A 24664-nucleotide genomic window follows, 5' to 3' on the forward strand; every position below is an offset into this window, starting at 1 on the left:
GAGACCTGATGAATAAGACCAGTTTGTAGCCGATCACTAGATGGTAGCAAAGGGCTGTCCAGAAATGCCAGGCGAATACTCCTTATCTTTCTGAATGCTGTTTTTCCCCCATTCTGACTTTTCTTTGTTGTTCCCTGCCCCAAACCCAATACAATATCTCACCAAGTACTATGTTTCATTCACTTCTTCTTAAATAACCTTTATTCTCATGTATAGCTTTCTTCTCTCCTGTATCCTCCACCCGTCCTTCCTCAAAATGATTTTAATACATGAAGCTGGAGATTCAAAGTTATTACTAGGCATATGGGACTTGGTTTACAGTCTGAGAAAGGTAAATCAACCCTTTGTTTCTTTTCTATTTTCACACTGAAAAACTCTCTCCGAGGTGGAAATGATGGTGAAAATTATCAGTGTTTCTAGAGGGGAAAATGTTTGAGAAGGAAACAACAATTTCTTTTTTTGAGTAGAGGATAGCTTAACCATGCTTTTTCAGTGCCATCATAGAGCTGTGAGAGCTCAAGAGCCAACAAGTTCAACCCCTGCCATGCAGGATTACACAGTCAAAGCACCCCCAAGAGATGGCCATGATCGCAGATTAAGTTTGCCAGTTTCTCTAAGGCCTCGGATTCTGAGAGCATATCTAAACAAATAGCATCATGAAAACTAATGAGCTATCAAAACAAATCTCACATAAAGGTGTGCAAATGCATACACAACTATAACTTCATCTCATGTATAAGTCGAGGGCAGATCTGCAGGCCAAAATGATGGATTTTGATATGATCCATGGATAAGTCAAAAGTAAGACTTAGAGTCATGAAAAAGAAGATCTAAACAGGGGAAAACAATGCCAAAGAACTTACAAAATTTCAGGAGGCATAACTGTCTGTGTTCACACTGAAGGATAGATGGATGAGAGAACAGAGGAAGATTACTGCTTCCAGAACAGATTACTCTTGCGTTTCACCAGGGGATGGTTTCTATTTTTATGAGAGTTAAGTTACAGGACTTACATTGACCTGTGGATAAATTGACTCAGATTTTTGGGGTCAATTTTTGAGTAAAATTTCTGGGCTTATACATGAGTATATACATTAATCACATAGCCAACACCATACTTGATGATGTATGTTTTGGGTTATAAACAAAAAATCCTAATGGCACCATTAAATCCATTACTCCAAAGTAAAATATGGCTCAACCATGACACGGCTCAATAAAACCCATCCACCTAAACTCTGACCAAGGAAGGAGATAATTAGAGAAGCAACCAAGAGGCTAATGGTAAGTAAGGAACGGGTGAGCTCTGTAGTTAAAATGAAATGAGCCATCCATGGTACAGCTGTCACTTAGACACCAGAAAAAAGCAAATGCTGAAACTCATACCAAGTCCCTTGGAAGTTTGCAATCATCTGGGAAAAGGCTCTCCAACTTCAAGTGGCTGACATACTGACACTTTTGCTTTCTAATGGTTCAGTGTACACAAACTTTGTTTCATGCACAAAATTATTTAAAGGTATCATATATAAAATTACCTTCAGGATATGTTTATAAAGTGTATATGAAACATAAATGAATTTAATGTTTAGACTTGGGTCCCATCCCATCTCCATTGTATCATATTATGTATATGCAAATATTCCAAAATCTGAAAAAACAAATACTTCTGGTCCCAAGCATTTTGGATAAGGAAGACTCAACCTGTAAATAAAATTCAACTGGAGTCCATTTTCGACTGAGAGAGGAATTTGTTCCTTAGTGGACAAGGAACTTAATGAAAGGGTAATGGCAGAACAAAATCTAAGCACAATTTTACTAGTTTAGTTTTAAAATCTCGTGTAGATATATATGCATGATATTTATTTCCTACAAAGCAACAGACATTACAAATATAATCTGAAAGTCTTTGATTAAGTACAAAGTTTGATAAATACAAAATTATCTTCAGCAATATATACTTTTTGTCTGTCTTCTGTACCTTAAAGACATAGTCCTCTACACCAAGTGTTTGAAATGAATCACTCTCAAATACCAAGTTTTATCCTTTTTGTTATCTTCTGAAATCTTGAAAGTACAGCTGAGTGCAGATCAGCAAAACCATAATGAGCATTAATGTTTGGACATGTAGAATTATACAAGAGATTGTAAATTAATCTTCCTCATGACAACGTAGACTTGACAGTGGAGAAGCTGCGATGTGGAATAGAAATGTTCATGAAAAATGGCAGCATTGTCTCTTTCCTACATTGTAATGTCTAGTAAAACTTATCCAGTGCCCTGACATCTTCCTGCTGTTAATTTCTCTGCCAGCAGCACTTCACTACCCACATCATGGTTATGGATACACATAATTTCATGACGTGAAGACATGGAATAAGCTGCACTGGACATCATTGAAGAGGGTGAGAACTGCTATTTTCAGAGATAACCTGTGTATTTCATTTAACATTTAGTTCTGCCTTCAAAAGCCCCTTAAGAATATAGCAGCTTGCCCATATAAAGCCTTGCAAAGTGCAGTAGTGATGAAATGCAGGTCACTTTTCAGAAAAGGCTCAAGGGCTGTGCAAATCTTAATTATCACTGACATTCTAGCACTCTTGGCTTATTTTCTTCTTACAACTGTGAGTCTTCTTAGAATTACAAGAGTCCCTGAAAAAGACAACATGAATTTGTGTTGGTACAGCTCTGAACATTAACAGCAAACCATGTGGAAATTCATATAATGAAAGGATATATACAGTATGTACATAAAGTATGCATTTACATACTGAAAACATACAATAGGTGGCCAATGTGACTGGGCTCATGTACCAATATGTGAAAAAAGGAAAAATGCTTTACTTTTACTTCCTATACAAAAGTATTGCAAAACAGAAGCAAAAAGACTAGTTACTGGAAAAAATGTTGAAAACAAAAAGAGAGTTAAACATAAACAATTTATTAAAAGAAAAATATACTAAGAAGGAGGAGGTACATGCAGTAAGCTCATACAGTAAGTATAGGACTTCCACAAGTATGCTGTATTCCCTGCCTGTCTCCAAATGCAGTTAAGTCAAACAATTGGCCATCTCGTGTCCTAGCAAAAGAACGCATTATACAGTCCTCCTTCTGTTCTTGTGGTTTTCATACCTGTGTCCTTCACATATGCACGAGGGACAAATGGAAGGGGAACTAATGGGGTGTCTGCCCAAGGCGCAAAAACAGGTGTGTGTGTGTGTGTGTGTGTGTAAAACAGATCCCCCACAAAAACAGAGGGTTGACTGTACAGGTAAATCAGTAAGCACAAAAAAAACCCTCGTCATTACTCATTAGCATCCATCAAAGTTGCTATGGTTACAGCAAGGACAACAGTAACCCTCCCCATAACCTAAAACCCTGATGCAGAAGGCTGCAAACCTTTTAGAGCAGTATTTTGGTACCGGAGATGGCTGTAGAGGGGAGGAGGAAAAACCTCACTGCCACAAGCATTACATTACTTTGATTCTAGGCCTCTAAAACAAAGTGTGGTCACATTTTTGCACATGAACAGCATTTCACTCCCAACAAACATGGCAAAACAGTGTAGGTCCCTGTTTTGCCCCTACGCTACTACTCCCCATGCCTACTTTTGATAAAATCCTTCATTGTTATTTTTTACAACCAACATGTGCCAGTTCATTTCTGTTAACTTTTGTGCTGCAGTAAAAACAGTTTCCATCTTCAAAGTTTTGAGTATCTTGTGTACACAAAGTGATAATGCCAATTAAATTCATTTGAATTCTAGATTCTAACACAACAAATGTGGACACATTCAATGAGAGTAATGTGTACATTACTATATGATTTTTACATTACTTTGAGTCTACTAAAGATTTTATATTAAATAATACAATTTGTAATCTGTGAAGAATTTCCTCTTTTGAAATGGGTAACTGCTCCACTAAGTCTCAGGCTACACCCTACCAGCCCAGTGCTGCTGTCTCCTTGCTGATAACCAGTCCATAAGCATTCCATCTCAGACCTCAGAATAGCAGTCGTTGAACAAAGGAACTAAAAAGGTAGACTGGAAAGAGAAACAGCAGAACTGGCATTCAGCCACAAACTGCAGTCCCTCAGCAATTAATTGAACAAAAATAATGGTTTCCTGACACAATATACACAATATGGCAGATATATGTGCCTGGCTTCCACCCCATCATATGTATCTGAGGAAGTAGACTGAGGAAGCCTATGCTGCCAATTTCTTTCTTTCACTTAGTCTCAAAGGTGCAACATGATCTCTCTACATATTGGTTATACAGACTAGCACGGCTATATCTTTCAGGCAAATTAACACAGCAATATGCCAATGTGAGCCAGCATGCTGCAGTGGCTTAAGCACTGGACTATGACCAGGGTTCGAATCCCCGCTTGGGCATGAAATGCCACAGGGTGGCCTTAGGCATGTCACATTCTGTCTTTGAGAAGGACAAAAGCAAATCATCTCTGAATAAATCTTTCGCTTTTGGTTTGCCACAGGTTTGTCTTAGGGCCACCATAAGTCAGAAATGACTAGAAGGCACAGAACAAGAACAATCTGCCAATGCCAGCCACTTTATCTCTTCTTTACAGTCTAATCTAACCCATGGGCAGCTATCATTCTAAATCACAAGGCAACCCCAAAAAATCCATATTCTAAAGTACAAAAGATTACTAATGTAGAGGTAGCTTGCTCAGTATGTTTATGCAGGCATGCAACTGTGACATATTAACACATAATCCTCGAAACACATTACATCCCACTATGCCTCTTCTATCCATTAGTGGTTGCTTATCTAAAGGACAGAGGTAGCTAGCAAGGGTGGCAGGGGCTTGTTTTCTTACTAGCAAATAATCAAGTCACTGTAGAAGTGACCAGACAACAGATTATTCTTTGGTTTGATTAAATTTAAATGTAAATCTAATAGTCAGTCTGCAGTGTCATTGTAATGGATGAAGACGGAAACAGAAATAGTTGCCTTGAGTGACTGCTGACTTTAGCTTCCCCTTCCATTGGCCACCCTCCCCTACCAGTCCTGATGGGCACAAGCTGCAACTATAGGAATCGGAAGAATATTCCCTAATATTAATTTCATAGTCAAAAAACTGTGTTTTCCAACAGTCAGGAAGCTCTATTGGAAACAATAGAGCAGTGACACTTTTGTGCAGTTTTCTCCCAGTATTCCAATGACCCAGAATATTATGATGGATATTTCTGTAAAAAAAAAAAATACCATGAAACACTTTGGGACATTTGATTATGGGGGGAATACTCTTCAAAAATATTTATTTTCTCCCACAAAGAGAAGACAATTACAGTAGGAGGATGAAATAATCAAAGACTTACATTCCTATACCACTGTCTGAAATAAAAGATGGTGGAATTCTTACCATGTTACAGTGTAACTGTCACTCTATTATTACACAGGGTGAAGAGAGGAAGTCGATGTGAAGAACACTGTTTTCTATCAAGTGAATTGTCTTACTTTGCACTTTGCATGTACTTATTTGCTGAATGACTAGAAGACAATATATTATTAGCAAAGGACTGACAACAAGGAGTTAAGTTAATGAAACAGCTGCTTTTTAAGAAACAGTAAATATATAAAATGTTTTTTAAAAATTCTATATTTACACTAGTTATTATATCCAAAATCTTTCCAGTTCAGAACAGAGTAGTATTTGGCATATACATCTTATTGCTTTTTTCACAAAATGTAAGAGTTAGCATAATATTTATGAGGAACAGACCTTCCTAAATGTAAGGACCCACCATATATAGTTGACTATACGTCGACCTCATGTATTTCAAGGGCAAATTTTGGGGCCAAAATGATGGATTTGATATGAACTGGGGATAGGTCGACAGTAAGACTTAGGGTCACATAACAAAGGATCTAGAAAATGAAGCAAAAGAAAACAATGGCGGGGTACAGGCTGCACCCGCCCCTTTCCCCGACTGATCGGGGCCTCAGCGGCCACAGCGACAGTCCCAGAGGCCCCAATCTGCCACTTTTCCAGGCCTAGAGGAAGTGGCAAAATGCTGCTTCCCCACGGCCTGGAATGGGAGAAAGGGGCTGCTTTGCCCCTTTCTCTATGTATTGCTGGCGCGGCTGTTTAAAGGCCGCGCCAGCGATATGCACAGTGGAAAGAGCTCTGAAACAGAGCTCCTTTTGGAGCCGCTGAAAGGGCACCGCAAGTGCCTTATAGCGGTGCCATGATGTGACGCCCGTGCTGCGCCGTTTGGGCGCAGCACGTTCGTCACATCAAAATGGCAGCGCCCATGTAGACAAGGCATCGCCATTTTGATGTACAGAGTACGTCCTAGGGTTAGGAAGTGTGCAAATGGTGTGCGCTCCCTAACCCTAGAATCGCCGCCGCCATGTCCCATTTTGGCGGGGTAGATCCCGCTTATCCCAAAAAACTTACAAAATTTCAGGAAGCATAACTGTGTGTGTTAACTGTTGTGAAAGATTGATAGATGAAAGAGTAGAGGGGGATCAGTGCTCCCTGGGCAGATTACACTCTTGAGTTTCACCAAGGGATGGTTTCTACTTTTATGAGAGCTAAGTTACAGTACTTACATTGACTGGTGGATAAGTCGACTCAGATTTTTTTGAGTCAATTTTTTGACTAAAATGTCTAGACTTATACATGAGTATATACAGTTGATCTGATTACTTGTCTTAACTAAAGCAGTCCCAATGAACCAAAGGTATTTACATAAAAGTTGACTTACTATTCAGTCAGTGATTCAATGAGTTTATTTTTGGGGGGACTAGCAATTAGGTTTAAGCAAAATAAATAAATCATGTTACATCTACCTTTGAAAAGTTTACTAACTGTGGAAAACAAGTTAAAGTTCTTATTACAGAAATTGTCAAATTAAAATTAAGACAGGCATTGTTAGAACACTTGAATATTTTATTTACATGACATGAAATGAAATGGGCAGACGTAATAACTAGACCTGTTCCGCAAACCAAGTAGGAGTGCATCACAGATGAATATTCTTGCTCAGTTTCTGTAAGCAGAATTAAGACATGCTGCTATGCTTGTGTGTGCATGCATATGCAGAAGCACACAAACACTAGTCTATCTTGAAATGGAGAAAAAAACTTACCTTGGAAGCCAGCTAACCAAAAAATAGTGGCTCTGGTGATGCAATGGCTTCTTAGGGGGGGGGGGCCTGTATGGCCACTGCTTGCTTCCCAAGTTTACCTATCTCAAAATGGAAGGAGATGCATGCAGCAAATTGATGCTACAATATCTTTACCTGTTTGGGAGTTTCACTACCATTTTGATTATCTCTGATATGCATTTTTAATTCAGTTTTAAAGGATTTTTTTAATGATTAGCACAGAATTAAAGATCCTCTAAATAAGAAAAGTAAGCAAGTGCATTCTTTATTTTAAAAGTTATTTTTTTTTCTCACAGGTTAACTTCCTTTAAAAAAAAAAAGAAAGTCTAATGTACCAACTAAAGTGATTAAATCGACAAGTTCTGGGAGCAGATCTACAGAGACCCTTGTGCTTCCACAAAATTGCTTCCTTGCACAGGCAGAGGTAGACATTTTTCCCTGAGAGCAAAGCCTAGCACACTACTGGGACGTGGCTTTGGAGAACCTCTAACATCCCTGTAGGCATGGGCTTTTTTGGAACCAAAAAAAGAGAACTAATAAAGATCCAGTACAACACCTTCCATAAGAGAGCCAATCCAATATTTTTTTTTAACCAGATTAAGTTATGTCTTTGTAGATGGCTAAGAATTTTATTTCAAGTATCATGCAAATGTTCTTTTGGCAATGACACACTGACTGGGAATCATAGCTGGTATCAGCAACCCAATCACTGTATTTGCAGCCAAAACAACAATTTCTAAAAATCTCATACTGACCTTTACATTATACAGCGTACATTTTGCATACCCTCCAACTGTCTTGATTTGGTCAGACAGTCATGATTAAACCTTTCTCATCCTACTGGAAAATGTCCCAGCTTCTCTCTCCCTCTCTCACTTGATCTGCTGTCCTTTGCTTACTTTGGTTGCTGCTAACTGAGTTCAAAAGTAGTTTGCACTCCATTAGAGCAGCAAGACAAAGAGAGGATGAGGCAGAATCTTGCCTTTCTCAGTAAGCTTATGCAAAAGAGAACTGCTACAGCTTCTCTTAGCTTGTATGTTCTTCCTCATTAATATCTTTGCCATCTTAACCACAATCTGATGTTGTTTGACCAGATAAACAACATTTCACAGAAGAAACGTTGGAGGAAATGCCCTATGTAGATGACATATGACATGGTCTTTATCAATACAAAAAAAGAAAAGAACAAGCCTTACCTTTATTATTTACAGTATTTCTGGTAAATGGAAAGTGCTGGCAGCCAAAGTAGTATGAATAAGCATGCTTTAAGAAAAGGGGGGAAGTCGTTTTTAAAAGAACCAACTACATAGTGTTGTTGTTTTTTTACTTAACAGATAGTAATTTCAGCAATGTTTTAAAAAAAGATATGAGGGGAGCTATTTGGTGGTGAAACAGGTGGGCAAAATAAAGTAGCTTCAAGCTGCTTTGAAAGGCAGAGCATTTATATGACACAAGCCTTAAAAGCAGGTGGAAAGCAAAACGAAGCCACATTCCAGAGCTGAAAATCAGAGCAAAAAAAAAAAAAAAAAAGGCCAGGATATTCTGACTTAATGCAGAAAATGCACATCTTCACATCTGCATATAAATGGCCTGGCACCAGTGCCAGGCTGTGACAAAGCAAAAAAGTGAAAATGCAACAATTTCAATGGATGTACTTACACCATATGCAAATCAGACAGTCCAACAGGGGGGCATGGGGTGAAGGGAGCTGAAAAGGGACAGGGGGCGGTCCATGATTGTGCTTTGCCAATGTATCACTTGGCACACCAGTGCACCAATGCCCTGTACAGAGCATCGCACATGTGACTGCGTGGCTTATCAAAGGCAATGGGATGGCATCTGGGTGAGACAAGGTAGGTACTTGGAGGTCACAGGTGGTGTGTTTGTGCAGTGGTGCACATGCATGATGGGAAGGTGACTAAAGAAATTTACCCAGCAGTGCAGCTTTACACCACATCAAGCTGTCTACCCGCAGGTGTTTGGAACACCTTGGGAGCGGGCCAGGAGGACAACAGGGTTTTGACCTTCTTTCAGAAAAAGCACGATCAAGTTGCTTTTTCCTGCCCGTCTGCTCCAGCCCTATGAAACAGCTATTATCACCAAAGTTACTTCTTAGATAGTACAACAGTAAATTATCTTACCACCATGAACCTTAAGATAAAAACAGCAAAAGTAGTTCTACTGTTTATTCCCAAATAAAATGTGTTTTAAAAACACACACACAAACATAAAAACAGAAAACAACCTGTAATATCATTATTTGGGACTGCTCCAAATCACATTTAGTGAATTAGCAAAGAGAACAAAACACAATCCTGTGTTACTTTTATGTTTTGCCTTTCACACAAGAACAGGAAAAGGCAAATTTCCAATAGGTTTTTTAGGTATCAGTTTCAAACTCTTGAAAATATAGGCAATCCCGGGTTTATCATTACGGATGTGGATTACCTACAGATCCAGTATTTGCATAAAGAATGTAAGAGGGGGGAAAATGCATGTCAACATTTGAATATTCAAGGATTACAATTAATAGATCAGATTGAGAAAAAACAATCTAGGGCTGCATCCACACTGCAGAAATAATCCGGTTTGATGCCACTTGAATGGCCATGGCTCAATGCTATGGAATTCTGGGATTTGTAGTTTGTTGGGTCTCTCCTGCCACAATAAACTACAGTTCCAGAATCCCATAGTATTGAGCCATGGCAGTTAAAGTGGCATCAAACCAGATTATTTCTGCAATGTGGATGAAGCCTGGAACTGCTCACACGAAAGAGAAATTGAAAAAATGTGATGTACATAGCCAAAATCTTGAGTTTGTCAAGAATTTTTAACCAATTTTCTAATTCTAACATCATAACAAAACATAATACTGTACAGTGGACCCTTGTTATACGCTGGGGTTTGGTTCCAAGATCCCCCGTGGATGCTCAAGTCCCATTAAATATAATGAAATAGCAAAATGGTGTCCCTTATAAAAAAAATGGAAAATCAAGGTTTGATATTTAAAATGTATACTTTTTTGGAACACTTTCAAACCATGGATGCTTGAATCCATGTATAAGAAGGGCTGACTGTATGCATCAGAAAAGTTAATAAATGACTTCTCTGTGGTTTGACCTCTCTAAATTTTCTTAGATTAAGTGAAATCAGAAACATGAAATGCAACTAAGGAATTGAAAGGAACAGTTCACAGACTATTTAACAATACAGTTTTTTGACCTAATAAGTTAATGTTAAAATAGTTTTATAAGGTGTTTCTAGAAAAGAATGGAAAATAAGTCCTAAGCATTATACAGTAGCTGAAGCAAAACAATGGAGGCTAATTAGATATTTTGAGCTGGGGAAAGGACTACTTAAATAATTAATTCCTCAGTACTTATGGGCCAGTTTTGCTCCTTAGCCAAGATGCTAAAATTCAGAACTCAACAACAGTTTCAAAACTGAGTATTTTGAAAATTCTATATTTTTTTCAGATCAAACATGATTAAGTAAAAATAGGAAACTATGCCAAATGCAATGCCTCTAAAGTACTATAACATTCTTTACTATTTTTGCAAGAAATATGTATACGTACCAGTTATCAGCAGCACGAGGAAAAAGCCTAGAGTAGAGAAAGTGTTGTGATCAGTAAGTTTAAAAAATGCATTTTAATGTTAAATGTGAAGTTGAAGGTTTTCATAGTAGGCATCCATATTTTTTATGGGTTTTTCAGGCTATGAGGCCATGTTCTAGAAGAGTTTATTCCTGACATTATTCCTGATGTTTTTACCACATATCAGAGGGGTCACAGACAGAATAGATAAACTGGTGAGGAAACACAACTTCCAAATGGTCTACAAACCAAGAAAATCCAGCAAATGCTGCACTCAGCGAAGGATAGGAGAGACCCTCTCACGGCCACAGAAGTTTACTGCATACTGTGCAGCTACTGAGAAGTGTACATAGGGATCACCAAATGCAGTATTCAAACAGCAATCAAGGAACACTAAAGACACTGCAGACTGGGTCAGATAGATAAATCAGCAGTAGCAGAACACGTTATAAACCATCCTGGACATAAAATGCTGTTTGAAAACACTGAAATTCTGGACAATGATGACAACTATCAGGTTAGAATGCACACTGAAGCCACTGAAATCCATAAACGCCTGGACAACTTCAACAGGAAAGAAGAAACCCTTAATGTTAACAAAATTTGGCTATCAGTCTTGAAAAACACCAAAATCAAGATCCAGCAATGTAAATGAAAACCACCCAGGGTGAACAGGGTTTCCCAGCAAACAATAGATCATTAATTAAACAGACACCCTGTAGGCCTTGCCATTCAACGTGTTAATACACAGATTTAACATGTAAACCACTTCCTGTCAACCAACAGTTATATACCCCCCTCTCTTCCATGCCAGCATTCTCTGAAGATGCCAGCCACAGCTGCTGGCAAAATGTCAGGAATAAACTCTTCTAGAACATGGCCTCATTGCCTGAAAAACCCAGAAAAATAACAAATAATGTTAGTTATTAAAAAGGTTATTCCCTGAAAATGGAACGTACACTATATCAGAAATGCATTCTTAGCTGCAGATGAAGGCTGATTGCATGCCACAACTTGTGAATATTTCACAGCCAAAGTAGTTACGATGCTACATTGCTTACTGTATTATCATTTTTAAAAAACCCTCAACAAACAGGGGATTTGGTCAACACTGCAGTGCACAGGAAAAGGATCTAATCTGCCACACTTCTTAAAAATTGTAAATCCTCCAAAGCTGCTCTTAGATCAGGGAGAGAAGCTGCTGTTGGCTTGAATCAGGGATAGGCAACCCTTTTGAGCCGGGGGCCGGGTAGCTGTCCCTCAGACAACTGGGGGGCCGAAGCCAAAAAATAAATAATTAAATATTTTTTTAAAAAAAAATTAAATAAATAAATACACCGGGACAAATGTAGGACAATTTTTTCAAATGGAGGGCACTTTTTAAATAAAAAATGGAGGACATGTGAAAAAATTTGCTGATTTAAAAAATTTTTTAAAGATAAATGCATGTTTCTGAGGCTTCTATAGACAATCGCCCCCCAAAGGCCCCGGTGGCAATCGGCGGCAGGACCAGGTTGGGGCTGGTCCCAAGGCCTTGCCGGGCCGCATCCGGCCCGCGGGCCGCAGGTTGCCTACCCCTGGCTTGAATGATATTGCTTTATTAAGATTGCATAAATGCACACACCAAAGCTTGGAAAAGTTCCTTTTTCCAGCCTATTAACTACCAGGATCCCTCAGCAAGCATAGCCAGTCCATTCCAGTTTATGGTATTCTGCAAACTGTAGTCCAAAATAGTAACTTTACATTTACACATATGCGCATACTTTATTCTTTCCTACCATGACACTTTTCACTTTAACATTCTTCCAGATACTTTTCCCTCATGGGAGAAAAGGAAATATTACCAAATTAATATATTTCTCCAATGGCAAAATAGAACATTTTGCAGGCCAAAATAATGGTAACTAGATTAAACAGAAACTCTCTCACTGGTGACCATAGCTTCCCAAGACTGCTTTTTTTCATTTCATTGATTTAGATTATCACCAAGTATCTGGAATGGAATTTAATCCTATTTAGACCAAAATGCACTCTCTGTAGTTCATGCAAACATTTCATGCAAATAGAAAATCAAATCTGATTAAAAAGGGTGCCTTCCAGTCCTACTACTATCAGTGCCTACTACCAGTGGCACTGTCTATACTCTTTAATTTAATGTGCGCAATATGAACACTGGAGGTCATATTGATCTCTCCACATAGTAAATGTTCACTCAACAGGTGTCCTGATTTGAGTCCACTTTTTTAAAATTTGCTCCTTCCTCACTCCTGCTAAGAATGAAGAATAAGCAATCAGGATCACTGCTGGACAGGGTGGAGCGAAGGCTCTCCATTTTCTTACCCAGGAAACCCAGACAGTGTTTTATTGCATGAAAAGAATAATCTGTATCAGGAAGGCATGGGAGCTTTCTTTCCTCTCTCTTAAAAGATCCCTAGAAACAGATGTTCTAGGATATGAGTATGTTTTCATCTCATCTTTAAAGGAGCAGATTTGGAGAGAGGGTTCAGCACCCTGGATCACTCTTTTGAAATCTAGACTGAAATCCTGATTCAATGCACACCATACTCTAATATGGAAGTCTCCAGCTGCCACTAGTGCTCTTGCATGCATTATGTATGCATAGCTATATGTGTGCATAGCATATAGCTCTCAGAAACCTTGTTTAACTCAATTGTTACAAAAGAGAAGAAGCCTACTGCTTGAGGGAAAATAAAGAGGGTCAAGAAAAAACAAATGCTTCTTCTACAACATATCTTTACAAACCTTACACGTACTCAAATAACAAGATGGCATATGAGGTGTCCATTGCTTCCCACCAATGTATCGAATCTCAGATGGCCCTACCAAGGTATAGCCAGCATCACATGTAATAACAACACTATCTCCAGGCTCATAACTTTTTTTCTTTCCTTGGATTACCGCACCATGATTGATAGTCAGTTGAAAAATGTCTGGCGATGTTGTCACTAAAAACAAAAATAAACTACTATGAGCAAAATAAAGAAAATAATAAAGCCAAAACAAAGCAACATAATTCCAACCATGATATTCTTCATCAAAAGAAAACCCTGCTATGAAAAAATAATCCTGTAATGTGATACAGGTATTTCAGCCTAAGAGTTTATACAAAAATATTTATATATTCAACATTAATGTCTATCCTAGATCCTACTGACATGAAAGACCACTGACAGGCTGTACTCTACAAATTTAAGGAAGTTTTATATTAGTAGTACTATAATGAAGCATTAACTTTTATGGAGCAAAATTCACCCTTACATTCACACTCAGAACCTCATAGTACAATCAAAATACTTGTTTTGCCTTGCAATCCCTCTCAAAATTGTAACTGGAAGTGATGCAATATCATTTCCTGTTATTATCCTGAGAGGGACTGGAGGGGAGAAAGGAATTAAGTGGGAATGCTGTGAATGTGGTCCATGCAGGGATCAGGTGAGGGAACTAACTTCTTCTCCCCTCACTGTTGCCCACCACTGCCATAAGCAGTGGAATGGTGGCTGTAGGGAAGAAGCTGCAACCCTCCAAAGGAGGCCAAACTCAGGCATTGTGGTCCTATGGGCTCTGAAGCAGGCCCAACCCAATCTAAACCAATAGATGTGAATACCTCAGAACTGAATGTATACCTACATAAACAAGGTTTCACAGGAGGATCCCACACATTGTAGCCTTGACATACTGTAGTCATCTCCATTGTATCATCAGGAAAAGAATAATGCAGATTGCAGGTTATAGTAATAATCATTCCATTCACATATTGAGCTTCAAATGGATGTACTGTCCCACTTAGAATTAATGGGGCACCACATAATCTTGGATCAACTGCAGCAAAGAATTTCAACAAAGTTATAAAAATAAAAGGTGTATGAGGGATTACAGACAAAGGAAAGACAGAAATCACTCTCAACATATATGAATTTCAGTTAGCTTCATTTATATCAGTTTTTATATTTGGTGTTCATCCCAGTTTCTGGTATCTCATCAAATTTTAATATTAAATTAACTAAAAAGTAATGTCAGTTATAACTAGAAATTGTAGTCAAAGGAGTAACTTTGAGTTTACACGGTACTGAAAGTAAAAAAGGAAGAAAAAATGTGAGTGGGCCCAAGAAAACAAAGCAACCAAACAGAAACTAAAAGATAACTTAGGCACTGCCCTTCTGTTTCTGGACAGACATACTGTAGCCAGGGGATAGCCATGGTGTCTCTGAAAAGGGACCAAAAGGAATCAGGAAATCAACCTAATATCAGTAGTAGTAGCAGCATTATTATGATCATCATGATCATCAATTTATTTATTTATTTATTTATTTATTTATTTAGCACCCATCCATGTACATGGTGTTTTACATACAGTTACAGAATACAATAATTATAACTATGCCAATAATATAAAATACTAAAATACAATACTAAAACGGAATGCAATCCACTCACCTACCCACACATAATGCAGAATAAAACAAAATAGGTAGTACAGATAATCAAATATACTAAAGATATAAAGCATTAATCTGAAATTCCAAAAGTTTTGGGGGGGGGGGAATTAAAACAAAAAAAGTTTTCAATTTGGATTTAAAAACAGTGAGAGAAGAAACAGCCTACAAGTTTACAGAGAGGCAACTCCAAGAATAAGACACAGCAAAACAAAAGGGATGAAGCTGAGCTAAGGAGGAGAAACTCTTGCTGGGCAAGAAGCCCAGAATTCCCAGACTGCAGATTTCTAACCAGCTGGTAAAAAGAGATAAGAGCTGCAAGGAGGTGCTAGGTTATACAGGGGCTTGAATGTCAGAACAAGCAGTTTATACTTAACCTTAGAGAGAATAAGTAACCAATGAAGGGATGTCAAGAGTGGGGTAACATGATCAAAACGATGGGCCAAAAAGATAATCTTAGAAGGAGAATGAAAGAATGGAAACCAAAGGACTAAGATGAGATAACAGAAGGCCAGTCAAAAGAAGATTGCAATAATCGAAACAGGAAATGACTAAAGCATGAACTAAAGTCTTGGCAGAGGAGGCAAAGAGGAAATCAACAACTACAACCTCAGTATGAGGAATAAAAGACAAAGAAGAGTCAAAGACAAAATGAAGTCTCCACGCTTCCTTCACAGGATAGATGGGAACATTATTGTCAATTATGGAAAATGTATAATTTAAAGAAGGTTTCAGAGGGAAAATGAGTAGTTCTCTCTTTGCCATATTAGGTTTAAGGCGGTGACGAAGCATCCATGCTGAGATACCAGAAAGACACACTGTGATGAGATGTTTGATAGCCAAAGTTCAAGAGTGAAGAGGGACAGTTGAGTATCTTTAGCATAAAGGTGATACTGAAACCCATAAGAACTGACAAGATTAACTATAGATAGTGTGTAAAGAGAAAACAACAAAGGAGCCAGAACAGGGTCCTGCAGAACCCCTACTGAAAGGGGAAAGGAAGAGGATTCATAACCGCCAGCTACCACATTAAATGACTGGTCTGAGAGATGCATTAATTCAGCTAAATCATTTATGGTGTCAATACTGCATAGTCTATTCATAACTTGTCATCTGACATCAAAAAGTACAAATATAGCTAAATATGTAGATATAGCTGAAAATTATATTTTCTGTATAATAATAATATTATAATAGTAAATATTTATTTATATCCCGCTTCTTCCGATTGAGGATTGAGGCAGGTAACGACAAAGATTTTAATTTATTAGTTTTCCTCAACTCTGAAGTTTTTTAAAATTGGTTTTAATTTATTATTCCTGAAAACACAGCTTAACTATTCCATCATGAAAAATGAAAGCTAATTAAAACTTTTAAAAGTAAAAGGATTTGTTTATTAAAGGAAAGTATATACTTCCCTAGCTCCTCCATCCCATAGCAGAACAGCAGGTTTAAAGGGGCGGGGGAGCCTCCCACAAATTCTTTGCAGACTAATGAATAACTCAACAATTGACAAGTAACACAAGCTTCATACAGAGTACAGTTGGCCCTTCTTATACACAAATTTTTTACACATGGATTCAAGCATCCACGGTTTGAAAATGTTAAAAAAAACCCTATAAATTTCAAATATCAAACCTTGATTTTCCATTTTTTATAAGGGACACCATTTTGCTATGTCATTATATTTAATGGGACTTGAGCATCCAAGGATTTTGTTATCCACGGGGGATCTTGGAACAATTTTGGCTTCAAAACCTGACCTCGACTTATACATGAGATGGACTTATACATGAGTATATACTGTAATTACTAGTAATTTATTATCACTGAATGAAGAACCATAATTGATAACAATGCTTTTTAAAAATAAACATCTTACTTTTTTTACAAGATGGTATCTCAGGGTACCAGGTACTGTTCTCTTCACATCGAATAAGGTAACTTCCAACCATAAAGTATCCAATTTTGCATTCAAATGTAATATTCTTCCCATATGTATACAGTGGTCCAAATCCACTTAATTTTATTCCATGTTCAACTACTGGATCTTCACACATTATTGCTGAAATGAAGATAAATATTAACAAACACTCTCAACAAATAGAATACTGCTAATTGTTTATTTACATTAATGCATTCTTACAAGCCAGTATATTTTGCTGACTCCATATATCAAAGATAGGCTTTTAAAAATATTGATGCTCTCAGAGGTCTGAAAAAGACAGGTCAAAAGAAGTGGCTTCTGGCCACTTTGGGGGCATAGAGTTCAGATGACGCATGTCCCCAAAGCGGCTGAAGCCACACAGAAGCAACACTAAGGCCACAAGAGTCAGACCTTTTAGGAGTGGCTTAAATTTGCTCCCGCCAGCAACCCATTTGAGACTGCTGCTGTGTCCCACTTTGGGAGCAGACCATGTGGTCACCTCAGTCGCGGACCAATCATGGCTGGAGCGGTCTCTGGCCACTCCTTCCAGGCCACCTGTTCTGGGCCTGAGTCTCCTTATTATTATCAGTGGTGCTGCTACATATTCTCTTGAAAATGTTCTTCCTTCCTGGATTCTACAATATAAGTTAGCAAATAAATACAACTTAATATCTCATGACACGGATAATGGAATGGTAAAAGAAATAGGGTAACATTAGGTTTTGAATCAATATCATTTTTTTCACCATTTACAGTTAATGGGAGAGCCAGTGTGGTGTAGGTTTGACAGCTAGAGTACAACTGGAGATCAGGGTTTGACTCCCCACTCAGCCACAGAAAACCACTGGGTGCCCTTAGATGAGTCACACACTCTTAGCCCAGAAAACGGCATAACAGGTTCACCTTAGGTTCACCATAAGTTGGAAATGACTTGAAGACACACAACAACAACAGTTAATGGATGATTTCCATACTTTCTACAGATGGCACTTACAAGGACTGTCTGAGTCATCCCACTGTTGCCAGGATCCAGCACAACATTGCCACCAATCACTTGCACCCTCCCAGGACAATCTTCCAATGAATAATGCCCAATGTGACACTGATGTCATGTAAAGTATTGCATTTCAATAGCTTCAACACAGCAGCTGCCTGTTGCTGATAGTTTAGACCCAAATGGGAGCTTTCCTACAAAGCTGGATGAAGGTGTTGGCCAGAGATGATAGCATATTATTAGACATACTTTTCCCAATTTCCCTTGCTGGGCCTGATGTGTCTCATAGCAGGGCAAGTCCTATGTGAAATAAAAACAGAACTCAGCAAAATCCTATACTTATTCAAATAAGCAACCATAATTTCTAGGAAATGATTATAATTACTGAACACATCGCATTTAAGTAAACAGAGACCAGGAGCAGAGGTTTCCTGATTTGTGGGGAGAATATGCTGATAGCACCATCAGCTCCTACAACAGGCCGAGAACGCACATGCAGTCTGTCATAACGCCATAATGGGGCATTCTCAGGTCCAAGCTTCACCACCTCATTTTATTTGTTCCACCGCAAACGCATGCGTATGAGCACATGGATGCCCCACCACCAGCCACCAATCACCTTTTTCGTCCCACTCAGCCATCATCCCATTGGATAACCCATGCAACTGGCCGACTGACTGCACAGTCAACTGCCTGTACAGGTCACCAGTACGTGCAGTGACACTTTGGCCTCCTATTGGATCAGCCAGGCTGTTACAGTAATGTTTTTATTAAATCCACTGTATTGCTGATAACCTGACATGATGTCATAATTTTGCTTCACGGGGTGTGTGATGGGTCAATGGTATAACTGATCATTTGTGTGCTTGTGCACTCAATTCACAAGTGGGTGACAGAAAAAATATGGCCAGCAACAATGGCGGCATAATTTTTTGTGGGTTTTTTGGGCTATGTGGCCAAGAATACAAAAAAGATACATTAAAATAGAATTAAATTATTACAATATTAAAACAAATTACATGTTAAAAAATAAAATACAGTTTAAAAGGTTAAAATGTTTGAAACACTTTAAAACAATGTAACATTGCAGCCCATTCTTTAAAAACATTCTGTTTTAAATGCCTGTCTAAACAGGAAGGTCTTAGCCTGCTGGCAGAAGGCCAACAAAAAGGGGGGCATTCTGGACTCCCTGAGAAGGGAGTTCCACAGTTTAGGGACAGCCGTAGAAAAGGTCCTCTCTCATGTCCCTAACCATGCTTACAATGGGGGTGGGACTGTGAGAAGGACCTCTCCAGAAGATCTAAGAGACTGGACCGGCTCATACAGGGAGATATGATTTGACAAATAGCCTGCACCTAAGCCATATAGGACTTTGTAGGTTATAACCAGCACTTTACATTGTGCCTGGAAGCAAACTGGCAGCAAGTGAAACTGTTTGGTCTCTATGCGGGTGTTCTCACTTGTGATTTACAACGATTTTAAATACAGCGGTTCATTATAAAGCGACTCAAAATACAGCGAGTTTTATCCCACTTTTCAAATCGCTTTATCTTCATCATTCCCATTTACTTAACATTTTATTTTGATTCACTGTAATTGTCCTGGTTTCGTTCCCATTTATGAATGAATCAGTGTATATTTAACCGGTTCTGTTACTTTTTCGTTCACATTCACTTGTTTCGGCTGTCAATCAAAGCGACGTCATTATGACGCTGAGTCCTGTAATTTCCAGTCTCTCTTACTTTTGTTATTCGTGGGGAAGGATGGTTGAGGGAGAGAGAAAACTGCCTGCCTCCCCAAAGCACTTCTGCTTGGCTGCCTTGGAAGAAAGAGGGGAAGTTCCTCCAGCAAAGCAGTCATCCTTCTGGCTTGGAGATTTGGGGAGTGAATTTTTTTGGAGGGGCGGCAGCCAATTAAAATCGTTGCGTCTCCGCAGACAAGAAGGAGCCTTATTCGTCCTCTTCTGTGTCTCCCCATATTAACTGCCATAACTCAGTGCTAGGGAATCCTGGGAAGAACAGGTTGCTCACCTGTAACTGTGTTTCTTCGAGTGGTCATCTGTGAATTCACACAAATGGGTTTATTCTGCGCCTGCGCAGCAATCCTCGGAAACTTCTAGAATCTCTAGGCAGAAAGTAATGTATCTTTCTGCAACTTTTTGGCGGTAGCTCCGCCCACCCATATATAAGGCCCCTGGTGGCCCGCTCCTTTCCAGTTCCAAATGAGCCGCTAACAGCGCGGCAACAAGCGTTGTAAAATGAGCAGACACTGAGGGGATGGATGGGCGGGTTTGTGTGAATTCGCAGATGACCACTCAAAGAAACACAGTTACAGGTGAGCAACCTGTTCTTCTTCTTCGTAGTCTCTGCGAATCACACAAATGGGTTTAGACTAGCGAGCTATAGTCAAAGGAGGAGGGAGTGTCAAAAACCAATAATCACATAATCAATAAAGTATGTAAACCAAACAACTGTGTTATTTATTAACAGTGTAACAGGTCTATTGAATGGCAGAAAGTAACACTGCCCTCCCAAAGGCTGCATCATGCCTGGCCCTTGCGTCCAGCCTGTAATGTCTAATAAATGTCAGTGGCTGGGACCAGACAGCTGCCTTACAGACATACTCAAGGGGAATCCCCGTCAAAAAGGCTGAGGATGCAGCTACCGCCCTAGTTGCATGGGCTCTAACCCGACCTGGTAGAGGCTTTCCAGCCAGTTCGTAGCAGAGGTGGATGGTGCTGGCCACCCACTTGGAGAACCTCTGCGGTGACACCGGCAGCCCCTTCTTGGCTTCGGAGTAGCACACAAAAAGTCTCTCCGAACGCCTGGAAGCAGATGTCCTGTCCAGATAGAACGCCAGCGCCCTGCGGACATCCAGGGCATGGAGCTGACGCTCAGAGTCTGTGGTCGGATTAGGAGCCAGAGTCGGCAAAACAATGTCCTGGTTGATGTGAAAAGCAGACACCACCTTTGGCAAGAAAGTGATGTCTGTACGGAGCACCACCTTGTCCTTGTGGAAACGGAGGAAGGGTTGGTCCATCCTCAGGGCACACAATTCACCAGCTCGGCGGGCTGATGTTATAGCTACCAGGAAGGCTGTCTTCCAAGTGAGGAGTCTCAGGTCCGTGGTAGCTAATGGCTCAAAGGGCTTAGATACCAAATGTGCCAGGACGGTATCTAGACTCCACTGTGGTGTAGGGTCCAGAATCGGTGGGTGCAAATTGTTGAATCCCTTAAGGAACCTCTTTATGAGAGGATCCCCAAAAAGAGAAGGCTTGTCCTGAAACAGGTAGTGAGATGAAATGGCAGATAGGTAGCATTTGATAGAACTCAAGGAGAGACCTGCATCCGCTAAAGTCATGAGAAAGTCCAGGACTATAGGGATGGAGACACGGGATGGTGGAGTGTCCCTTGCTTGTAGAAAGGTTAGGAACCTATCCCATTTGTAGGCATAGGACCTCCGTGTTGATGGTCTTTGTGCTGCCTTGATGATGTCCTGTACACCGGATGGAAGTGTCCTCAGGATGAAATCCTCCATGCTACCAATGGGAGGGATTGCATCTCGGGATGGTGAACTTGTCCGTTGTGGAGCGAGAGCAGGTCGGGCCGGTGCTCGAGGCGGAGATGGTCCTGCGCTCGTTGTAGAAGCGGAGTGAACCACGGCTGTCTGGGCCACCACGGCGTTACCAGGATCGCCTCCGTGTGGTCGGCCAACATCTTCGAGAAGACCCTTGTAATCAAAGGGAATGGAGGGAAGGCGTACAAGAGGCCTTGGGTCCATTTGAACTGGAAGGCATCCCCTTCCGATGCTGGGTCTCTGTACCATGAACAGAATCTTACGGTCTGAGTGTTCAGCCGGGAGGCAAACAGGTCGAGGAGGGGGGTTCCCCAACGATTGAAGAGTCAGGAGACTACTTCTGGATGCAGTCTCTACTCGTGGCAAGTGGATGATGACCTGCTGAGACGGTCTGCCAGGTCGTTCTGTTCGCCGGGCAGGTCAATGCATTGTATCAGGATCTTGTGTTCTATGCACCATTCCCAAATGCGGATGGTGATTGATAGCAGCGTCCTCGACTTCATACCGCCTTGTTTGTTGAGGTAGTACATGACGGTGGTGTTGTCGGTGAGAAGGAGCACCACCCTGTCCGCGAGGACCGCCTGAAAGGCTCTGAGTGCTTTCTCTACGGCGAGCATCTCCAATACGCTGATGTGGAGAGTAGCTTCTGCCCATGACCATCTGTCCTTTATTGAAGGTCCAATGTGTGGGCACCCCATCCTTGTAGGGAGGCGTCCGTAGTCAGGGAGAGGTCTGGTTGAGGGGGGTAGAAATGGCATCCCCACACAGACGTTGTCGGATTGGAGCCACCATCGTAAGGACCTCTGCACCGTCCTCGGGATGGTGAGCAACTTGGTAGCCGTGTCTCGGACGGGGTCGAACACGGAGAGGAACCAAGATTGAATAGGTGTGACAAAAGTGGTGGAGGCCAGGTGCCCCATGGCAACTTGAACTGCACGGGCCTGAAGGCGTCTTTGACGGAGGCACGGCTGTAGAGATGCGCAGAGGGCTTGGAACCTTGCCTCTGGAAGGTATGCCCTCATCTGTACAGAGTCCAGTGTTGATCCTATAAAGTCTATTCGCTTGGTAGGAGTCAAGTTGGACTTGTCGAAGTTGACCTGCAGCCCTAGTGACTGTAGCAGGGATAAGGCAAATTCCAGCTGTTCGAGTAGGGCGTCCTTTGAGGATGCTGCGAAGAGCCAGTCGTCCAGATACGGGAAGACTGTGATTCCCATCTGACGTAGGTAAGCCACCACGGGTGCCATGCACTTGGTGAAGACTCTTGGAGCTGTGGCAAGGCCAAAGGGAAGGACCTTGTATCGGTACGCCTGGTGCCCGACAGCGAAGGCAAGGAACCTGCGGTGGTCCTCCAGGATCGCTATGTGGAAATATGCAACTTTCCAGTCTAGCGTCACAAACCAGTAGTCTTTCTGTAGGAGTGGTAAGATAGAAGCAAGAGTTACCATCCTGAATTTTTTGTAAACAATAAAGTTATTAAGGGCTCGGAGATCCATTATGGGTCTGAGGCCAGAGTCTTTTTTTCGGTACAGTGAAGTACCTGGAAAAAAAAGCACCACTTGAACTCAGAGGGGGAGATGGGTTCAATGGCGTCTTTGTCTAAGAGGGTGCGCACTTCGTCGAGAAGGGTGTCCAAGGGAACGGTTGAAAGAAAAGCTCCGGTTGGCGGGAGCTCAGAGAACTCTAGGGCATAACCCCTACGGACGATGTTAAGTGCTCAAGAGTCTGTAGTGATGGCGGCCCAGGTGGTAAAGAAGGGGCTCAGCCTATTAGAGGTGACGAGGTGCGCAGGAACACATCAGAACCTCTTCTTGCCCCGGCCATCCTTCTTCCTATATCCCTGTTGGTATCTGGGTTGGGAAGATTGGCGCCTGTCCAGAGGGGGAGCAGGTGACTGGGAGGATCGGCCTTAGGGGTTGCTGTCCTGGTGGTAAGGACGGTCCTGGGGCTGAAAACGGTACTGGCCTCCTGAGTGCCAGGGGCGCTGGCCAGGGTACCTCTGGCGAGGAGATTTGGACGGTACGGAGGACATACCGTGCTTCCTAGCCGCGGTCTTCATCTGGTACCTGAAGCTAAGCTTCTCGTCTGTGTCCCTATTGAAGAGGCCCTAGTTGTCAAAGGGCATGTCTTCAATAGCCGCTTTTGCCTGAGGGGTAAGATCCGATGACCGGAGCCATGCATAGCGGCGGAGGGCAATGGAGCCAGATAGGATCTTAGATGCACAATCAGTGGAGTACCTAGCAGAAATGATCTGCTGTCCCGCCATCAGGTGGATCTCATTCCTGAGAGCCGCCATCATACGCCTCCTGTCCTCGGGCAAGTCTGCAATGGTGGGATCCATCTTCTCCACCAGGAACTGGATGTAGGACCCCATGCAAGCTGCATAGTTAGCTATCTTGAGGTCTAGAGCAGCCGAAGCGTAGAATTTCTTCACCAAAGCGTCCAGCTTCTTACTGTCCTTGTCTACGGGCGAGGACGAGGCTTTGGGGGCGAAGGTGGACTGGGCCCCTTCAACAATAGCTGAATTCAGCTTCGGGTGGTTCGACAGCCAGGACGGGGCGGATGGAGTGACTCAGTTCAGGTTCTCGATCCTGCGCGAAGTGGACGGTATGGTGGCTGGGGCGTCCCAAGAGCGCTTGGCGATCTTCTCCAGAGAAGGGAGGTAGGCCAGGGCTGGTGGAGCCGGGGCAGAGCCGTGGATCCTCCTCTCTACCGGGTCAAGGGCATCATCCTCCAGATGGGCGACTTCAAGGTTGAGGGCGTCAGCCATCCGTATGACCCTGTCAGCAAAGGCCCTAACGTCATCCGTAGGCGAAGGGACAGAAGGGCCCTGAGGCACAAACGGGGCATCCTCATCCAAGACTGGGGATGCAGAACGAGGAGAGCCCGAGGCAGATCTCGAGAGAGATGGGCTCCGCCGTCTGAGGAGAGGGTCGGATGTCCCGAAGTCGTCTCGGTCGTCCCGGCGGGAAGTGTCATCATC

At 41.4% G+C, this 24664-nt stretch overlaps 1 protein-coding gene across 1 annotated transcript in view; it reads right to left on the reverse strand.

Annotated features, from left to right (window-relative positions):
- Nucleotides 1-1856: 1856 nt before the first annotated feature.
- LOC121928684 (C4b-binding protein alpha chain-like) overlaps nt 1857-24664 on the reverse strand; it is a 40906-nt gene continuing 18098 nt past the window's right edge. Inside the window, exons 3-8 of the mRNA XM_042463746.1 lie at nt 17070-17252; nt 14382-14573; nt 13508-13699; nt 10716-10742; nt 8335-8401; nt 1857-5516 (exon numbers count right to left, since the gene is read on the reverse strand). Of these exons, the coding sequence (XP_042319680.1) occupies nt 8340-8401; nt 10716-10742; nt 13508-13699; nt 14382-14573; nt 17070-17252 (656 nt within the window). The 3' untranslated portion in view covers nt 1857-5516; nt 8335-8339. The remainder of the gene's footprint in view (nt 5517-8334; nt 8402-10715; nt 10743-13507; nt 13700-14381; nt 14574-17069; nt 17253-24664) is intronic.

This window comes from Sceloporus undulatus, chromosome 4 (genome assembly GCF_019175285.1).
Source record: "Sceloporus undulatus isolate JIND9_A2432 ecotype Alabama chromosome 4, SceUnd_v1.1, whole genome shotgun sequence".
NCBI lineage: Eukaryota > Metazoa > Chordata > Lepidosauria > Squamata > Phrynosomatidae > Sceloporus > Sceloporus undulatus.